The sequence below is a fragment of the Protopterus annectens genome, chromosome 12.part0, assembly GCF_019279795.1.
Source record: "Protopterus annectens isolate FY-2018-M chromosome 12.part0, PAN1.0, whole genome shotgun sequence".
Lineage (NCBI taxonomy): Eukaryota > Metazoa > Chordata > Ceratodontiformes > Protopteridae > Protopterus > Protopterus annectens.
The window spans coordinates 1,552,844,123-1,552,866,181 of record NC_056746.1 but is presented as its reverse complement, the minus strand read 5'-3'; the positions used below and the strand labels follow the sequence as shown (position 1 = coordinate 1,552,866,181).

General features: G+C 37.1%; 1 protein-coding gene across 2 annotated transcripts in view; it reads right to left on the bottom strand.

Annotated features, from left to right (window-relative positions):
* Positions 1 to 22,059, bottom strand: part of LOC122817289 (galectin-3-binding protein-like) — a 302,267-nt gene that overhangs the window by 95,866 nt on the left and 184,342 nt on the right. For both annotated transcript variants that reach the window (XM_044090515.1, XM_044090516.1), the window contains one exon: positions 12,261 to 12,452. In XM_044090515.1, coding sequence (XP_043946450.1) covers positions 12,261 to 12,452 — 192 coding nt within the window. The remainder of the gene's footprint in view (positions 1 to 12,260; positions 12,453 to 22,059) is intronic.

Sequence of the window (22,059 nt, the reverse complement as noted above, 5' to 3'; positions counted from 1 at the left end):
ATATGCACATACACTTCTGGTCAGAAATATACCCAGATGAAACAATTTACCTTCCAACACCTCAAATGTTGAGCTACTCATTTGTAGTCATAATGTTTATCAGATACAGTTCTTCACTAGTAGGGTTCATCAGATTTTTCATCATCAGGATTTGTAAAACTGTTCAAAAGTCTTTATTTTGAAAAATCAGTATTGATGAAACGTAGTAGTCAGTAAGTATGCTCAGCATTCTGGCATATATGCTGAATATACCAAGTGCAGGGGTTCTATCCCCTCTTCCTCTCCAGCTAGATATACTTTCACTCATTACTCTTGGAGAATTTCATGTGTATCATCCTTCAGGGTATTTCATCCAACATAATGTTTTTACAGTTGGTTAAGAATCTAGATGTTCAGCCAGTCTTACAGGAAAAGATCCCATAACTGTCTTCAATCTTAATTGCCTTCCGTTTTTTCCATTTTCTTTTATATTTCCACTTTATTATCTGATAAACATTGGCTGGTAACTAAAATTCTACTTAATTCTAGGTTGCCCTATATAATCTTCTAATTAGAACTCATTGTATCTTCCACAGTTCCTGAATCTACAATATATCTGATATGACAGGCTAAGGAATTATCTTTACCCTGGTTAACTTTCACAGAGCTTTGGTCATCTTTTTGTTTTCTCTTAAAAATGGACCATAAAAAACTGTGTCTCATTTCTTTTATCTCTTCTGAATTTTCTATTAATGTAAGTTGGATCATATTCTCTCACCTCATATAATTTTGCCATCATTCACCAGTTGCTAAAGCAGACTAAGTCAGTAAAAAAAGGTCTCTTCTGAAGTGCCATTTCTGCCTCATTAAAACTGGCAGCAAGATCTGTACTAAGTAAGGCATTACTGCTTTTTTCTCCATTGGGGTGTACTTCTAAATAGTTCTAAGACTGCTGGGTTGAGTAAGAGCTCCTTTTATACACAGTAGCATGCATGGAGTTTTGAGCCTCTGCAATGGAAAATTAACTATTTTTTAGTAAAACTAATATTTTAAACTAGATTAAATAAATAAAACAAATATAAATATGATTTCTAACTTTTTTATTGTGGGGGCTGTAGCCCAGTTGCCAGCGTTATGAGCCAGCCCTCATTACTAAACAGTTATCAGCAAAGAATGCCTCACAGTTAAAGTCAGTCAAATTTTTATCACTTCATTTGCACTTCATTATTCATATTTCCTAGCAGAACAACATAAGAATATGAGAGGGAGCTTTGACAAGGTGCTTCCGTTTGTGTATATGGTAAATGCACCCCCCCCACACACACACACACACAAACATCATAGTCAGCTACTGTGTGATAGTTGTCCTGCTAAATAGCCATTAGGAAAGAAAGTGTCCTATCTTTGTTTCCCAGTAGTAAAGAAACATCTAACACAGTATTTAATTTTCTTATTTAGATTTTCTGAATTTTTTTGACTAAGTTGATCCTAATAAGTGTGCATATTATCTTTACTCAGGAGAGATGTCAGATGGTATTTTTACTTACCAGAGGAAATTTGGTCAGAATATAATAGGAAAGTCTCTTGCACTTGTAAGTGCCATGGCATTATTAATATTTTAAGTATATATCATGTTTGCATAAGAATAATATATTGCAATTGCAAGTATGCATGTATATAGTTCAAAACATTTAAAATATGTGGGGGCTATGCCCCCACACCCCCCACACCTTCTACTATATATACTAACTCCAGGGTCGCACTACAGTGGGGACAAGACCATATACAACTTTCGGTGAAATGTCTTTCGGTGACTTGTGTTTTCGGTGAATTGAGCTTTCGGTGAAAAGTGCACACAAATTTGACTTTTGGTGAAATGTCCTAGATCCATATATATATATATATATATATATATATATATATATATATATATATAGATATATAGATATATAGATATATAGATATACATATATATATATATATATATATATATATATATATATATATATATATATATATGTATATATATATATATATGTGTGTATATATATATATATATATATATATATATATATATATATATATATATATATATATGTAGATATGTATAAATATATATGATATATATATATATATATATATATATATATATATAGCACCTACTGTATTTCATTGTAGAAGCAATAGACTGTAATTTTTCATTACACCACAAGGTGGAGCGCTTTTCAGGAATATAAAAGACAATTTCGAAAGTGAAAGAGGAGACTGAGATGCTAGCTGAAGGAGGGAAAACTGAAACAGGGAGCTGAAGGGTAAAAGGGCCTTGCAACATGACTGGATTTTCATTTCTAGTGCTTTAGGACAGGGAAGTGAAGTAGCAGACTGTGTCTGTCTTTTGCTGAAATCCTGGATTATGGCATTTTGTGGAATCAGGAGAGAAGTCTGAAACCAGTAGTTCTACACCTGCATATGATTCAGCACAAAAAGGATTTCCTTTGGGCCTAGTACAGGGAAGCCATAGATGATTACCAGAGTTCTGGCAGGTGATTTTTCTACTTTTCTCATCAGAGGAACCATGGTGCCTGGTCACTAGGATATTCTCGATGGAGTGGTGAGAGGCTCTGGCTGTCATTTTATATTTTTATAAGATTGTGAATTCCCCCCAAAGGCTTTGTGGATTACAAATAACTGGGATCCATATGAGCTCCAACTTGGGCCCCATCATGCCGGGTGCAAGACTGTAAGTAGTCACTGGCCAGTGAACAGGGTATAATAGAGTGTTTCATAGTTGGTCTGTTTAGAATTGATCAACGGGGTTGAGGGTGTGAGTACTGCTCAATGGCATTGCATTTTCTCATATCTGTATTGCTGCATTATAAATCTTCATTGTTCAATGACATTGCATTTTGCTCATGTTAGGACTGCTGCCTTCAAGAGTGTTGCTGCTCAATGACATTGCATTTTCTCATACCTGTATTGTTGTATTATAACTCTTTTATTGCTTAATGACATTGCATTTTCCCGTGTTTATATTGCTGCATTATAAAGCTTTACTGCTCATTGATATTGCCTTCTTTGTGCATGTTTGAAAGTCAAGACCTTTTTCTGTTGAGTTCTGGGGAAGAGGGTGAATGTATGTTTTCATTGCTTGTATATCTCACCCAGCCTTATTGCTAACTGGTGCTCTGTTGAAATAATTTGTTTGTGGGTGTGCTATTGCCTTTTAAACTAAATGTGTCACCTAGAATAAAATCTGTCTTTCTTGCCACCTTGGTGTGTTGGGCCTATAGGGGTGTCACCAGAGTCAGGTAGGAAGGAACCCATATCTCTTCAGCTACACCTGCGGGTGCACTACATTTGGGGGCTCATTTGGGATTGCCTGTACTGCCTTTGACTCCACCCCATTCCCCTGTATGTGTGGAAAGCAAATCCAGCAGAAACATGAACCCAGAAGTAGCCGCTAAGTGGTGCAAACAGCACAATGCTCAGTCAGAGCATTGCTTAGTTCTGGTGTTGTCAGTGGTCACATGGACTGATATGCAAATACATCAAGTCACAGGATCCTTACCAGTTGTAGGGCATGGATTTTTATTAGACAGCACTATGGACCCTACTGAGCAGAGCACATTTGCCTTGTTAGAATGGAAAAATCCTTTAGTGTATGAGCACATACCTTCAAGTGTACAAATTTCAGGTGAGACTGTAGTCCGTGTGGTAATCCCTGAGAAGTGCACTACCTCAGCAACAGAGAAAATACCTGTGGAAACTATCTAAGTAGGTCAGAACCTTACACCAGAAGATGCAGCTTCACTGCCCATAAATACTATAGGGCCTAAAGTTTTGAATGCTTTGGGAAGTATTGTAGAAAAATGCTTAAAGCCTACACAGCCATTCACTGGGTTTGGCTACCACAAATTGCATTTCTTTTCTGGCAAACAACCCACACCTCAGAGAGAGAAAGATTTTGAATCCTGGATTGATCAGGCTTCACAAGCCCTAGAGGAGTGGGATATCCCAGAATCTCAGAAGAACCAGTGGATAGCTGAAAGGCTAAAGGGATTAGCTGTGGATACCATACGCAACCTAAGGATGGGTAAGCAGGATTGCACAGCCAAGGACTATTTAGGAGTACTGCAGGATGTGTTTGGAAGGACAAAGAGGGCTGCTGACCTACTGTATCAGTTTGAACATAGAACTGGTGAGAAACTATCTAATTTCATTAAGTGATTAAATAAAATGTTCCACCAGATCATCCTAAAGAAGGGGGTGGATCCAAAAGTAGCTAACCAAGTACGGATCATTCAAATTTTACAGGGAGCTCAAGCTATGGACCTCATTGTGTGGAAAATGAGGATGAGAAATAGGGAAGAAACTCTAACTTATTCTCAGTTGGTTAAAGAGGTGAGAGAAGAGGAAGCCCTGTTGGAAGCCAAATCTCAGTGTTCAACAGCAACTAAAACAGTGAGTGAACACCAGCAGGAGCCTATAGCCATGCTCACTACTCAAACAGGAGTCATGGCCCCGAGTGTCCGCAATGTAGAGGTGTCACAGTTGCAGATGCGGGTGTCTTCTCTGACCAATGCCATAGCTCAAGTCACCAAGACGGTTGCAGAATTGCAGAACGCCGTGGTATCTTTAGCTGAAGGGAAGAATGCATCAGCTAGAATCTCTAAGAAAGGACTAAGGGAAGAACCAAAGCAGCCAATGTTCAGAGTTCCTACTGGATTTGGTTTTCACTGTGGGGATGCAGGGCATATAAAGTGACAGCGTCCTAATGTAGAGATCTTGAAAAAAGTGAATGAACTATTATTGGCTAGTGCAATGCAGGGAAACTTCAAAGGGCCTCAGTGAAGGAGCCAGCTGAGTACCCAGTTACAAAGAGCTCCATAAAATCCAACATCAAGCAACAGCATCATGGATCTCCTTTCCACACAAACCCTTGTAATAGGGGAGAGAAACTACCTACTATGCACACTTCTAGCTTATCTGAGGTGAAAAACTGAATTGGAAAGCCATCTCAGCCAAACTCTCAGCATCTGAGACCACAAAGCATTACTAAGCAAGAGACTTATCCATTAAAATGGTGAGGTCAACTGGGGGTACCTCAACCACATGCTGACTGCCGTACAGCTGAACAGCACCGGAAATAGAAACTACCTGATGGCCTACTAGAACCATCCCCTGAAGTGTCAGTAAAAATAGAAGGAGTGAATAGTAAAGCACTGTTGGATACTGGTACACAAATCACCATTCTGTACAGAGACGTCTACCAAAAATACTTAAAGCATTTGCCACTTGAAAAGTTAGAAGATTTGGAGATCTGGGGGCTAAGTGACATGAAGTTCCCTTATGATGGTTATGTCTCACTCAAGTTAGAATTTTCCACTTTAGTTGTTGGGTCAACAGAAGTTTTTGAAACACTCGCTGTTGTGTGCCCCAGGCCAAAAGGAAAGAATTCATCATCTATTTTAGTGGGGACAAATACTGACCTCATCAGAAGAATGCTAATGCCTCAGTTGACCCAGGAACACCCAACACTACATCCTCTCCTGAGACCAGTTTTCTGTGCCCTTCAAAGGGAGAAGGATAGTAATAAAGATGAAATTGGTCATGTGTGGACCCTGTCTGGGAAAGAGCATATAATCCATCCTGGTCAGGCCACCTGCTTGAGAGCCAAAGTGAGGATGTGTGGATAAACAGTTTCCTCTCATCTCATGATGGAAACAGATCCAGAAAGTGACTTGCCACCGGGGCTGGAACTAGTCCCAAAAGTTTGGCCTGCAGACAAGTTAAAGCATCCTTATAACACTTTGTCTGTGGGGTTAAAGAATAAAGGAAGTACTCCCATTGTCTTGCGTTCACAAATGCATTTGGGAAATGTTTATGCTGCCACTCCCTTACCTGCTTCTGTGCTGACAAGGAATGAAAGCAAGGCAAGCGAGTTGAAGCTGGAAGATATTGATATAGGAGGTGGTCTCTTGCCCCCTGTGTGGCTAACCAGAGTTAAAGAGCTACTAATGAAAAAGAAAAATTGTTTTTCTACAAGTGAACTAGATGTGGGCTGTGCAAAAAGTGCAGAACACCGAATAAGAGTAAAAGAGGACCGGCCTTTCAGGGAATGTTCCAGAAAAGTAGCTGCAGGAGACCTGGAGGATATAAGAAAACATTTGGAAGTACTAAAAGCCACAATGCTTTGAGAGTCAAGAAGTCCATATGCCTCTCCCATTGTCATTGTTAGGAAAAAGAATGGGTCAATTCACATGTGTTTTGACTATCGTACTCTGAATCAGTGAACCATTCCAGACCAGTACACAACTCCCCGGATTGAAGATGCTCTAAATTGCCTGGTGGGCAGTAAGTGGTTCAGTGTGCTAGACTTAAGGAGTGGATATTATCAAATCCCTGTGCACCCAGAAGATAAAGAGAAGACTGCCTTCATCACCCCTTTGGGATTTTTTGAGTTTGATCACCTACCTCGAACAGTTGGGGACATGTATCTCCTGGAAGTCTTATTCTACCTGGACGACATCATTGTCTTTGGATGGACCCTAGAGGAGCATGAAGAAAGACTGATGAAGGTATTGGACAGGATTGAGAAGAAAGGCTTGAAGTTGTCCTTGGACAAATGCAAGTTCTTCCAAACTTCAGTGACCTATCTGGGACATTTAGTGTCTGCAAATGGAATATCCACAGATCCCAGCAAAGTTGAAGCAGTGACTTCTCGGCCCAGACCCCAAACTATCACAAAGCTGCAAGCTTTCCTGGGGTTCTGCAGTTACTATAGAAGGTTTGTGGAAGGATTTTCAAAGATAGCAAGACCCCTCAACCATTTGCTCTGAAATTATGAAAAAGAAGATGAAACAGATGAAGATATCCTTGTGAAAAAACCTAAGGGACCGAGAGGTTCTAAAGAACTCATCGAGAGTCATTGTGCTCCTGAGTGAGAAGAGTCATTTCAACAGCTTAAGTATTGCCTCACACATGCACCTGTGCTGGCATATGCTGACTCAACAAAGCCATACACTTTACATGTGGATGCTAGCAGGGATGGCTTAGAAGGAGTCCTTCACCAGCAGCATGACAAGAAGCTGAGACCTGTGGCTTTTATCAGTCAGAGTTTATCCCCCACAGAAAGAAACTAACCTGCACACAAGTTGGAATTCCTTGCTTTAAAGTGGATGGTAGTGGACAAGCTGCATGACTATCTCTATGGGGCTGAATCTGAAGTGCAGACTGACAACAATCTTCTGACATGCATCCAGACCACTGCAAAGTTAGATGCTACTGGCCACAGATGGATGGTAGATCTATGCAACTATAATATTTGTTTGAAATATCGCCCAGGACATGAAAATGGAGATGCTGATGGTCTGTCCAGAAGACCTCAGGGTGATTTACACCCTGACGATGAATGGGTGAAAATTCCAGCACCAGGGGTGAGAGCTATGTGTCAGAGTGCAACCTGTTATCAACACACTGAATGTTGGGCCCAGACGTTGGGTCTGTCTGCAGCAAGCATACCCCTAGCTTACTGTAATCTGGTCACTTTGTAGGCTTCATTGCTACCAGCTTTGAGTAACAGTGACTTAAGGAGAGATCAAAGAGAAGACCCCTTAGGTCAGCTGGTGGTAGCTGCTTTAGAGAAGAAACAAATTAATATGCTTCGCATGGATATTCATCCTCTAGCAAGACTTTTGGCCAAAGAATGGGACAGACTCCAGATACAGTATGGACTAGTATATAGGAGATCTCCAAGTGCACTCGGCAATGAAAAATGGCAATTGTTGCTTCCTCAGAAGTATAGAGAAGTAGTACTTTGGTCATTGCATGATGAACATGGTCATCTTGGTTATGACAGAACTTTGGGTCCAGTACAAGACAGGTTCTATTGGCCATGCATGAAGCAAGATGTTGAGCATTATTGTCATACATGTCTTTGTTGCATTCAGAGAAAGACTCTGCCAACCAGGGCTGCCGCATTGGGTCAAATGGAAAGTAGTGGACTCATGGAACTGGTCTGTATAGATTTTCTGTGCATTGAACCAAATGAATGCAGGATCAGTGGTGTGCTGGTGGTGACAGACCACTATACCAGATATGCTCAAGCATTTCCCACTTGCAATCAGAAAGTTATTACAGTGGCAAAACTACTAGTTGAGAAGTTCTTTGTATACTATGGCCTGCCAAAAAGGATACACTCTGATCAAGGACATGATTTTGAGAGCAAGCTTGTCCAAGAACTACTCACTCTTTTGGGAGTCCAAAAAAGCTCCACCACTCCTTATCATCCTCAAGGGGATCCTCAGCCTGAGAATTTCAACAGAACTTTACTAGACATGTTGGGGACGCTATCTGCTAAGAAGAAGAGTCAATGGAGTGGACATGTAGCCACAGTGGTGCATGCTTACAACAGTACTAAAAATTATGCTACAGGATTCTCACCTTACTTTCTAAAGTTTTGAAGCGAAGCTCATCTTCCTGTTGATGTCACCTTTGGAGTTACAGCTGATGATACACCAGTGTGATCTCATGTCAGTTATGTGGAGAGACTCAAGAAGAACCTCAGACAGGCTTATGAGCTTGCTGAAAAATCAACAGGTCAAAGACATCAGCGAAACAAGGCTCACTATGATAAAAAAAGTAAAGATGCATGACTTGCAGCTAGGGGACAGAGTTCTTCTGAGAAATTTGGGACTACAAGGAAAGCATAAACTAGCTGTCCACTGGGGATCTGAGATTTACATAATTTGTTCTCAGCTACCTAATATCCCAGTCTACCAAGTTTGCCCTGAGGGAAAAGAAGGACCCATTAAAATCTGGCACTGCAACAACTTAATGCCTTTGGCAAAATCAGTGAGACTCATGCATCTGGAATCTAGAATGACTTAGCGGAGGCCTAACTCAAGGTGATCCAGAAGGATAAGGTGGAGAGGAGTTATCCTTTCCAATGTTCAAGAGCCTATGCTTCCTCCTGCTGAAGGAGAGGACAGGGATGATGAATGGGGTTTCAGTGGGCTTTTTTATGAGGATGTTCAAGACCCCGTGGGCTGTAATCTCAATGTAAATGCACTGGAATTCCTTCCTTGACATTTTGAGCAGCCCAGACCTAACAATAGTCTAAGCAATGTTTCTGTGCCTCTTGCAGAACTTGATACTGATGGAGGCCCTGCTATGCAATCTTCAGAAAATAGTGCTGAGGACATTCATACTGCTATGGAAAATGAAAGTGAAGTTATACAAGAGGAGATATTAGAAGTAGACAATATGCCTACTGAAGAACTGGACATTGAATGTGATGTGAGTGACAAACCTTCTGAGCAAAATTTCTTAGCTGTCTATTCCGAACCAAAACTGCAGAGACTGATTCGACCCCAACAGAGACTTACATATAGCAGTTTTGGGACATATTACAAAGGAAACTGTGACCACAGCTCATTGGAGAGTCTGCGCCCATAATCCCTATGCCTACTTCTCCAGTGGTGACACCCCTTCCCAAGTTATGCATAAGGCTGATTACACTTGGTGAAATGTAACTTTTGAATGCAAAAATATTTTTTCAGTTGATGGTGCATTAGTGCGTGTAAATATTTTGCTGATAATCAACCTTCGACTTGGGGGGACCCAAGATTTTCAAGTGGAGGGAGAGTGTAGATCCCACTGTATTTCATTGTAGAAGTAATAGACCATAGTTTTTCATTACACCACAAGGTGGAGCTCTTTTCAGGAATATAAAAGACAATTTCGAAAGTGAAAGAGGAGACTGAGATACTAGCTGAAGGAGGGAAGACTGAAACAGGGAGCTGAATGGAAAAAGGGCCTTGCAGCATGACTGGATTTTCTTTTCTGGTGCTTTGGGACAGGGAAGTAAAGTAGCAGATTGTGTCTGTCTTTTGCTGAAACCCTGGATGATGGTATTTTGTGGAATCAGGAGAGAAGTCTGAAACCAGTAGTTCCACACCTGCATGTGATTCAGCAAGAAAAGGAGTTCCTTTGGGCGTAGTACAGAGAAACCATAGATGATTACCAGAGTTCTGGCAGGTCATTTTTCTACTTTTCTCACCAGAGGAACCACGGTGCCTGGTCACTAGGATATTGTCGATGGAGTGGTGAGAGGCTCTGGCTGTCATTTTATATTTTTATAAGATTGTAGATCCCCCCCCCCAAAGAAAATGCTTTGTGTATTACAAATAACTGGGATCCATATGAGTTCCAACTTGGGCCCCATCATGCCGACAGCAAGACTGTAAGTAGTCACTGGCCAGTGAACAGGGTATAATAGAGTGTTTCATAGCTGGTCTGTTTAGAATTGATCAAGGGGGTTGAGGGTGTGAGTACTGTTCAATGACATTGGATTTTGTCATATTTGTATTGCTACATTATAAATTTTCATTGTTCAATGACATTACATTTTGCTCGTGTTAGGACAGCTGGCTTCAAGAATTTTGCTGCTCCATGACATTGCATTTTCTCATATCTGTATTGTTGTATTATAACTCTTTTATTGCTTAATGACATTGCATTTTTCCCTGTGTTTGTATTGCTGAATTATAAAGCTTTACTTTTCATTGATATTGCCTTCTTTATGCATATTTGAATGTCAAGACATTTTTCTGTTGAGTTCTGGGGAAGAGGGTAAATGTATGTTTTCATTGCATGTATATCTCACCTTGTCTTATTGCTAACTGGTGCACTGTTGAAATAATGTGTTTGTGGTTATGCTATTGCATTTTAAACTAGATATGTCACCTAGAATAAAATCTGTCATTCTTGCCACCTTGGTGTGTTGGGCCTATAGGGGTGTCATCAGAGTCAGGTAGGAAGGAACCCATATCTCTTCAGCTACACCTGCGGGTGCACTACATATATATATATATATATATATATATATATATATATATATATATATATATATATATATATATATATATGTATACAGGGAGAGATAATAGATAGATATATAATGGTGTGCCTCTGCAAAAAAGAACATTTTTTTGTGTTTTGTGACCTTCAGAGTTTTGCATTCCTTTCAGTAATGCTCTTCCAAGATTTTTGATATTATGGGTTTAAATACTGATTCACTGATTAAACTAGACATGACTATTCATAATGTGCCCCTATACAGCAAATTCTACATCATTTGATTTAGCTATGTAGCTCAACCAAGCATGTCATAAACTGACAAATTATCCAGTGAAGTTTAGACAGATATCTGATTAATTTAACACCAGCCCAAAATTCAGATCTCACTCTGGCAGTAAAAATGTAATAGGTTTCTGTCCTTCAGTCATTTAACAAAGAAATATTCAAGTAAAACACTAGTCACATTATAGCAGCAAAAGAAATGCACATGGGTAACTTAAGCCACTCAATGGCCAGTTTCTAGTCTAAAAACATGTCAAGAACATTCTGTAACAACAAGGAGCACAGAACATAATTATTTTATTTAGTTTATGCAATTTTGGCAACTGCCATAAGGGACTGATAGATGAAGATTAATTTCATTCACAAAGTAAACTAAAATGTCCTTACAAGTGGAAACACTTTCATCCTGTTCAGCTACTTCGGATTTTGAATGCCTGATCTTTGGTCTAACCTGATATGACACAGACAAATAAAAAGGAGATACAAAAAAAAAAAAAACAAAGAAAGAAAGAAAATGGCTGACAGAAATAGGAGCAGGGAACGGCTTCATTTGACACAATACACTAGATTCTAAAAATATAACAATTTATTTCAGTCTTCGTGGTTCCTTCATTTCAGACACACACATATATATAAATATATATATATATATATATATATATATATATATATATATATATATATATATATATATATATATAAAATGTGCAGCATGCCATTTTAATATTTTAATATTTCCATCTGCAGGAAAGATGGAATGACAGATACAGTCCCATACTGTCCCTTACAAGTCTGAATGGAATGAGACAGAATGAGAATGTATGCCATAATTCCACCCTCCCCTAGTTACTTGTGAAAAACAAATGTATTTGTAGAATGAAAAGTTAGGAAATCTTAAAGACTTTTGCAGTGCATGACAGGAGAAGTTGCATTATTCTATAAAACTATAAAAAAATGGCTGGAAGTAGTTAATGAACAATAAGAAGTTAATGTTTTTTTAAACATTTGATGAGCTACAGTGACACGGTCTGACATTTGCTTTGAACTTAACAATACTATTGCATATATAAATGATAAACTACTTCTATTCCACTGTTCACTATAGCCCAAGAAGTTCAGTGGTTCCAGTTCCAGCTTACCCGATCCAAAAGCAGCATTCCCAATGGCTTTAGTTGCATTGCCATAGCCCAAGAATCGGCAGACCACATCGGCATCATTAATGTCCCAGCCATCATCACATATTGTCCCCCACTGGCCATCGTAGTAAACCTCAACACGGCCATTGTTTGGCTTGTTCCCATTACTCAGTCTCACATCTCCATCACGAAAAGCTGAGAAAAGCAATATGATAAAAAGGAACATATATAAAATTTTCAAGTTTAAGTAGCAAAACAATGCATTACATTAGTCTCTATGTTTAAAAAAATATTAAAAAGAATATGCATGTTATGTAGGTGACGTATTTGATGAATAATGTGCCATCAGTCCCCAATTTCCAGGTTCAAATCCTATACAAGAAATGTTCTTTTAAACATGTAGGATGATACCATCAGGCTTTATGTTACAGATGTTAAATGTGGGTACAATGAATTTAACTATTAATCTCAATTCCATGTGCACAGGTAGTATATTAAACATTTCACAAAACCTGCAAGTAGCTGCATGCAATTTGTTCTGCTAGAGTAAAGTGTGATGATTTAACTGCTGTACCATTCATTTTATAACTAGAGGTTTGAACACAGCTGATTTTACACATTTATGCGGCTGCTTTTTCTAAATTAGATAAGCAGAAATTTCTTCTACTGGTAATAGTGTCACGTTATGAAGAATGTGAACATGCTTGTGCATTCCTTTTAATGTTATGTATTTTACAGCTATAATTTGGTGACCTACCTAATTTCACCATAATTCAAAGAAATCCTACTAAAGCACTACTGTTACTTAGGTAATCCAATAATTAATATTTCAGCACATATTTTGTTTGTATAAAGTAAAACGAACCAGAATTAAAAACAAGTGAATTAAGCAGTGTTGCAGAACTAAACAGTTTAGGCACATTAAATGTGCTTCACTGCTTTTATTATATTTGTCTGTTGCAGTTTTATTTTATTTAAATTTGTTTATGAAGTAGTGCATAGATCATAGCAGGCCATTTTAGACAGATCTTGGGTGAACGATTCACAACGAAGTAATCAAGCTTTAGCAAACAGAAAATATGCATAATAAATGAAAGTATTTCACATATATTATTTACAGTTACAAAAACAAAAAACTAATACAGACTCAATTTAGTTAGCAATTAAAGGAAAACCTATAGTTATGATAGATCGAGATTAACAGCAGGTGAGAACAGAGGTAGTCTTATGTAAAGAGGTATATATATTAGGGTCTACTTTAGAACGACAACAAATTAAAATATCAAATATTCACATGAGCGAAAAATCAGGAATTCGATATTTAGTTTTTTGGATCGCAGTACAGTGAAGATCAGAATATTTGCCTTTTCCTCACTGTAGTGTGATCTCAGAGTAGGAATATATATTTAGCGGGGGCACAGCCCCCCACAATAGCGATTTCACATTTCTGATTTTTCACTCATGTGAGCACTCGATATTTTAATTTTTTGTTGTAATATAGACCCTGTATATTATTGTGGGTAGCTTGGTGATTTGTCCCATGGTGGAACACTTGCATTTGGCTTTATGATAGATGTATTTTTTGAGCTGAGCTCAAAAAAGGAGGAAAAAATGAAATTTCAATTAGGTGAATGAGGTTGGATTCCCAGAGTTTGGATGCAAGAGTAGAGAAGGGGTGGTCAATACAGAAAAGTTTCATTTGGGGGGTTGTAGATATGGTTGTAATTTAAGATGTAGTGTCAGGAAGCAAAAAAAAACACCTGGCTATTGGAGTCTAAAAAGGAGAAAACCTAATAGTGACCAACTTTGTAGCTTACTGGTAGTCACCTGGGTTGTGTGAAAGTGACACAGTGATGTTCTTGTGGTGGCAATTTGGAAATGAACTGATAGATTTTATTTTCATGAGATTATAGAGTAGTTGAGTTTCTTTTAGAGGTAAGAGCAATGATAGGAAGGCAATATTCAAGCAGTGCTGGGAAGGCTTCTTTGCCTAGTGCAGGTCTTGGAGGTTCTGAATGAAAGTGTAAGATTTTCCTGGGCCAAAATAAATGAGAGTTAATCTTTTTTTCAAGTATTTTTTTAATGTGGTTATGAAATCTTGAGGATTGATTCAGTCATAAACCCATGTATTTAAAGGATATGATCATTTCTATTGGGGTTCTATTGAGATCTTTGATGATGATGAATTTTTGTTTTTTTATTCAGTTTCTAAATGGTTCCAGATATCATACTTCTAGATTTGGAGGGGTTTAGAAGGAGCCTATGGTTAATATGCCATGAATTAAGGTATCTGGAGGTCATTTTGATGCTGGTTTTGATTTACTGAGTGTGAGCAGCTGGACTGAAGAATAATCATATTTATTTATTTATTTGCATTTGTTTACTGTGAAGGTCCACTGGGCCATGATGAGCTAATTTTCAGTGGAGGTCCAGGGGGAAAAGCTCCACATTAATAATGACATACAATAGATTGGTCACAGCTGAGTACATAAAGACCAAGCAACAGCTGAATGAACGAAGGTGAAATTTGTTCATTAACAAGTGAACAATTACTGTACATTTTTAGAGTCTAATAGAAGAGATACTGAAGTGTTCACAGTAAATATGTCACAGTTAAACATAACCAAGCTGACATGTAAGTAGCTTAAGTTCTAATAAAATAGTATGAATATTAATACTCATGAAGTCCTAATCTTAAACACAGAAGACCATCTTTAACACATAGTACCGATACTGGTGTTAAACAGATGTTCCAAAATAGAGGACTTTGGAAAATATTAGTATGATTAATGATACTAGTAGGTAGAAGATTTTGACTGGCCAGAGGAGTAATTAATAAAGGAGAAAACAGTGGTGCAATAGGGAGTCAGGTTTTGAGAGGTGTGGTATTGACACATGTGCACTGCCATAGAGAGGAAAGGTGTTGCCTCAAGGATTTTTGAAGGAAATTGCATTACTTGTAGCCCTAAGTGATGATGGGAGGGTGTTCCATAGTTTGGCAGTAGTAAAGTAGTAGAGCATCTGGCCGGCTGAAAGGTTTGTTTTTGCACCTTCAGGAGCAGGTGGCCTTCAGATCTGAGGGATCCATTAGAGTGGTAGAGAGTAAGGCTTGAAGATAATTTTGTGTGCTGTGGTTAATTGTAAGTATGAATCACAAAGACACATCACATTTTATCTCATGATTCTGGTAAATCATTGGACTTTACTTTAGTTAATTGTAAGTATGTAAGATAATGTGGAAGTTCAAGCCTCCAGTTTAGTAAGTGTAAAGAGGAACAATGGTGGTATGAATATTTTGCATTAGTTGTGAACTTGGCAGTTTTATTGTAGTGTGTCTCAAGCTTAGATTTCAGAGTGAACTGGATATTGGTAAGGAAAGGGCACCATATAAGAGAGTGAGTAGTAGAAAGGTAGAGGCAAGGGCTTGTTTTGCGGAGAGGTTTAGGAAGTGTTTGTGTCTATAGTGAATGCCCAATTTTTGATGTGTTTTTTTTATACTATTGTGTATGTGCAGGTTGAATGTCAGGTTTTTATTTATGATAACCCCTAGTAGTTTAGTGTGTGAAGTCATTCTTGTTTAGGGAAGCAGTTTTCTTTGGAGTAATCAGCAAGGGTTTAGTTTTCTTTGGGTTTAAGGCATCATGGTTATTGGTCATCCAAATTTCTGTAGATGTGAGGGCTCTTTGGGTAATTTGCTATAGTTCAGATGTGGAATTGGCAGTGCAGATGATGGGTGAGTCATCTGCATACAGTACCTTGGCTAAAAGTGGAGTAAAACTTGTTGGTAAAGATACTGAAAAGTAGGGGCCATAGTATGGTGCCTTGGGGAACACCTGTGGCTGTGTTAAGGAAAAGAGAGACAGAGTGCTGCCATTGGGTTGATTGCTGCCTGTTTGTGAGGTAGCTTGAGAACCAGCTTAGGTTTGGAGGTGAGTTGCCTAGATTAAAGAGTTTTGAAAAAAGTAAATTGTGGGAGACAGTATGAAAGGCTTTAGAAGGTCAAGAAGGAGTGAGGAAACATTTTTTCCTGCATCTTAAGCCTGGTTAACTGAGAACTGTTGTAGTAATGTGGCTGGGTTTATATTAGTTCGCAGAAAGACATTTCCAGTGAACACCTCTTCAATGACACCTAACCATTGAAAAATCACTTCCAATTTGTAGAATTTTCCCAGGGCAATGAAGTAGTTAGCCAACTACACAACTTTGCCCTTTTCCCCACTGTAGTACAATCTTAGAGTTGGTATATATAGTTGGGGTGTACTGGGGGTATGGGGGTAAAGTCCCCCACTTGGGTGGGTTTGATTTAGTGTCTAGTATGTTCCATTGTGCTGCAGGGCAATTGTTTCATTGCCCTGTGAAAATTCCGTGAATCACGGAAGTGAATTTTGATGGTTAGGTGTCGATGAAGAGGTGTTCACTGAAAATATCTTTTGATGAACTAATATAGACCCCTTTGTCCTGGCCTGAGCCCATCCTGAGTGGGGGAATGGATTTGATTAAGAAGCATATGGTTAAGGAGTGGAATGTGAATATAATTTTCCAAGATCTTAGAAATGAATGAAAGAATAGCAATAGGTTGAAAGTTGGAAATGAAAGTTGACACCTTTATGAAGGGAGAGAATATATGTTTTTTTCCAGATCATAGGTACATAGGACTCTTGGATAGATCTGTTAAGAAGTATGCTGATGGGACAGGTGATGAAGTTAGCTAATATTTGTAGAAATTTGGGGGTGGGTGGGTTGTCAGGGGCATTACTGCCAGGTTTGAGCTTAAGGAGTAGTTTTCTTATAGTAGTGATAGGTGTAGTGGAAAAGGAGAAGCTAGGTAGAGGGGGAGTAGTAGAGGTTTGTGTGTATTTATTTGGCTATACAGGGTTAGTATTTAAGTTGGTCTGATGAAATGCATTATTAAGATTAGATATAAAATTGAAGAAAGTGGCTATTTTAGTAGGTGTTTTATGGGATATGGACAAGGATTATTCTTTGATTATCAGTGTGTAGGCTGAGAGATAGTTTTGGAAGGTTGGAGGGCAGTTCATTAAGAAAGACTGAAAACAACAAATGAGCTAGTATGGATATATAAGACACTCCTTTGGTGAGAGAGGTTGGAACTGATATGGGTGAGCCTACTTTGATTGTAAAATACATGTCTTTTTAGAAGTCATGGAACTAGGTAATAGTGTTGGAGTTCACATCAGTTTCTTGAAGGGAGTGTAAAAATGTGGTCAATAAGTAATATCCTACTGAGGGACAAAACTGGATTGTGTTGCACTGCTAGCTTTATAAAGATCTTGATGGTCATTAGCCTAATAAAAACCTATACTCGTAAATGCTTTGGTAAGACTGCCCCTGAAAGGTATCCTTTGTCCATATTGAGAAGGATGTCTATAAGTGACCATAGGCTGTCATTGTGTTCTTTATGTGCCCCAAAGCCATGCTGTTTCAGTATGAGGAAATGAAATTGATGGGTGTAGTTAGACAGCTAGTTGTGTATTCGTTTTTTTAGTACATTCCCTAGACTAGGGATTATACAGATATGGCAAAAGTGGGAGACATCGTCTGGCTGAGGTTGTCTGTGGAGGGATTTTATTAGAACTGCTTTCCATATATCTGGCACTGAATTTTCTGATAAGCAGAGCTGATAAATGTAGAGAAGTACTGTAATGAAGTCTTTACAGAGTGAAAGGAATGAGGGATGCACATTGTCTGAACCTGGAAGTGCATCTAGGAGTATGCTATCTAGCAGGGATTCAAGGTCTTTGAGTGTGATTTTTTTTCTCAAATTTTTTTTTTTATTTTTCAAATACATTTGAATGAATTCCATAGTATTTATACATAACATCTTAAATAACTATGTATACTATTTACATTAGCCTAACACTATAACAGCTCTTAATGTATACAGTTACTTTATAAGTATGTCCAAGCCATTATCAGAATGTCTGATCAATTATTTTATAGTGTCAATCAATGATAAGACTTTTCCCCAAGGGTTGTTGATAAATGGCTTTGGATACATTCTTAGTTCTTTAATTTTAATTTCCAATAATGCTGTGGTCTTCAGTAGGCTGTAGAAGTCTTCCAAAGTTGGTATTGTGTTTGTATTCTATCTTCTTGTTATACACTTCCTTGAAATTGCAAGTATAGTCCATACTAGATACATGTTTGACCTATTCAAATGAGGACCTTTGTTCACATTTAATAATACAAGAGCTTTAGTTAAATAAAATGATTCATTAAATAAAAATTGTAGAAAGTTATTAATACCATTCCAAATTGGATTAATTTTAACACAATCAAAGAAAATGTGGTTCCAATCTGCATTGTGAACTTGCTCACATCTCCAACATTTTCCTTTTATGGAAGAACTAATTATACTGATTCTATCTGGGGTTAAGAATGCACTGTGTAAGCATTTCCAATTAAAAACTTTCCAGTATTGTGTAAAGGATGTATATTTTATTGATAATAAGATATTTGTTTTAATATCTTCGGTTAACTGTATTGAGGGTCCTTTTGTTATATATTTCCAGTATGAGGTTTTGGGTGTTGTTTTACAGTTTATCAATATTTTGTAAAATTTTGAAATAATGTTTGCCATGTCAAAGTCATTGTATATGATTTCATATATGTATTTCGTAAATTTAGGTATTTTTTTAAATGAAGAATTGGTAATTATTCTACTTAAATCTTGTGAATATGACAAAATACTCTGTAAAGTTAGCCAGTCCTGTTGTGGAATTTTGTATGTTGTTTTTATTACTTGCATATCTAAAACTTTTAGTTCTTTGATACATTGGAGCCAACAAACAAATCCTTTCTGTTCCCAGGAATTAATAATTTCTCTATATATTTTATGTGAAAAGTTCTTTGTGACTATAAATGATGTTAAAAGATCAAACTAGATTTTTAAATCTATATTTGCTTTAATAATTTTCTTAAATGAGACAATGTAATAATTAATATTATGCATTTTAGTGGGTTTAGTTATGTTATATTGCATACTAATACATATGTGCCATGGCAAATTTTTATCTGTTATTTAATTTTTTTTTTGTAAATCAAGTTCATTTATTGATATTACAGTTAGTAATTCTTTCCAATTTGCAGAGTAATTTGGACTTATCCAATCTGAGATTGTTTTAGATATTGATGCTTTTATATATGTTTCTATATCAGGAAAGTTTAATCCTCCCTGTTTACATGGTCTGATATGATGTATTAAAGCTATTCTGTTTCTTTAGGGAAACCACAACAAATTTATTAGGCATGAATTTATTTCTTTAAGCATATTTCTTTCTGGTAACAGTTGTATTGCCAAAGCTATATATATATATATATATATATATATATATATATATATATATATATATATATATATATATATATATATATATATATATATATATATGATCTTGGGCAGTAAAACCATTTTTATTAACTGTAGTCTATCTTCAAATGTTAATATTATTTTGTTCCATTTTCCACAGAGATTTTAATTGTATTGATGATGTTATTGTAGTTTTTTGAGACTAATTTGTTATTATGCTTGCGTAACTCAATTCCTAGATATTTTAAGGTAGATTCTTATTTCCCTATGATGCGATCCCCCTTAGTCTGCAGTTCTTTTTTTTATTTAAAAATAAAAATTTTGATTTTGATTTATTGAAATGGAGTCCTGAAGTCATGTGAAATTTGTCAATTAATATATCTAGTTTTTCTAATGTCTCTTTTGTATTAGATAATGTTAGTAATATGTCATCAGCAAATAGCATTACTTTAGAACTGTATTGTTCATAAACATCTATTCCTTTGATTTTTATATTGTTACAAATTGAATCTGCCAATATTTCAATAGCCAGAGCAAATAGAATCGGTGACATGGGACATCCTTGTTTAGTGCCTTTTGTTATACATATAGATTCAGAGGTAAAAGGACCTAACTTGACATACGCTAAATTACTTGTGTATATATTCTTTAGGAGATGAACAAAGGATGCAGAAAATTCAAATAGTAATAAGATTTTGAATAAATAGTCCCAATTTAGGGAATCAAAGGCTTTCTCTATATCTATGCCAATTATGAGTGTTTCTTTATTTTCTGTATTAACATAATCTATAAGAGAAGTTATCCTTTTAATATTGTTATGGGTGAGTCTATGATATATAAATCCAGTTTGATCATTATTTATTGTTTTGGATAGTGGTATTTTCATTCTGTTAGTTAATATTGTCATAAATATCTTATAGTCATTATTTAATAATGATATAGGTCTATATGAGGTACAGAGGTTTGAGGATCTGTGACTAAGGAATATCTCCAAGAGCTTGTGACTGAATTTCTAATAGAGTTTTATGGAAGAGTAATAGTATCTTTGAAGGAAAAAGTTTATATATTTCTATAATTATGTCATCTATATATGAAGCTTTATTATTTTACCCACCTTTATTGTATCTGTAATTTCTTTGTAGGATATGGGTGCTTGGAGATCTAGTTTTAATTTTTCTGGTATTTTTTATATTAGAACATTTTTCATCTAGATTTCATTGATTGATATGTATATTTTCTTTTTGGAAGTGTTCCATATAGTGATTTCTATAGTTATCAAGAATGTCACCTATATCCGATACATCTTTCCTTTTCTTTTCATGGAAGATACTTTTAATGTTATTAGCTTTTAAGTGTATTTTGATTCTTGTGGATAAATTATGTAGATATTTGGAAGAAGTGGCCAAGGTAGTAATTTTTAGTTTTTCTAAAACTAAACTAGTTTTATGAGTTAAAATTTAATTGTATTTATTGTTTAATACTTCTACTTTCTTTTTCATCTCTAAATTATTTTGATTTTTTTTCAGCTTTTACTGACAAAAGTTTGGATTGGGCGGCCATGGTGGTGCAGCGGTTAGAGTTGCCGCCTCACGACAAGTTCTCCGGTTCGATCCTTGGCTGGGATGCCTTCTGTGTGGAGTCTGCATGTCCTCCCAGTGGTTGTGTGGGTTTCCTCTGGGTGCTACTGTTTCCTCCTACATCCCAAAGTAGGTGGATTGGACACTCTAAATTGGCCCAAGGTGTGAGTGTGTGCATGTGTGTGCCTTCTGTGAAAGTTGCCTGGGCTGGCAATTCAACACTGTAAAACTCCACTGCCAATCATGAGTGGACAGGTGATCCTCTGTGGCGACCCCTACCTGGGAAAAGCCGAAAGAAGAAGACTGAGAAAAGTTTGGATTGCAGATCTAATAATTCAAAATCCCATTCTCTGATTTTTTTTTTTTATCAAGTTAGGGTTTTACCATATACGTAAGCTTTTAATGAGTCCCGTATCATTATTTTATTTATCTCTGTGGTGTAATTAATATCTGTGAATAAATGTAATTCAGATAATAATCAGGGTCTGAACTCTTTAATTTTAGTTATATATTCTGGAATTTTGAACTGCGGTGGTGGTGCTGTGGTAACGTTGTCACCTCACAAAAAGATGTCCTGTTCGATTTTCAGCTAAAGCATCTTCTGTGTGGAGACATGCTTGAATGGGTGTACCTTCGTTGAAGGTTGTGCATCAGGGCTGGCAACTCGGCACATAAAAATCTACTGCCAATCATTAACAGACCTGAGTTCCGCTGTGGCGACCCCTAACCAGGAAAAGCCGAAAGACACACACACACACACACACACACACACACACACACACACACACACACACACACACACACACACACAACACACACACACACACACACAAACACACACACACACACACACACACACACACACACACACACACACACACACACACACACACAC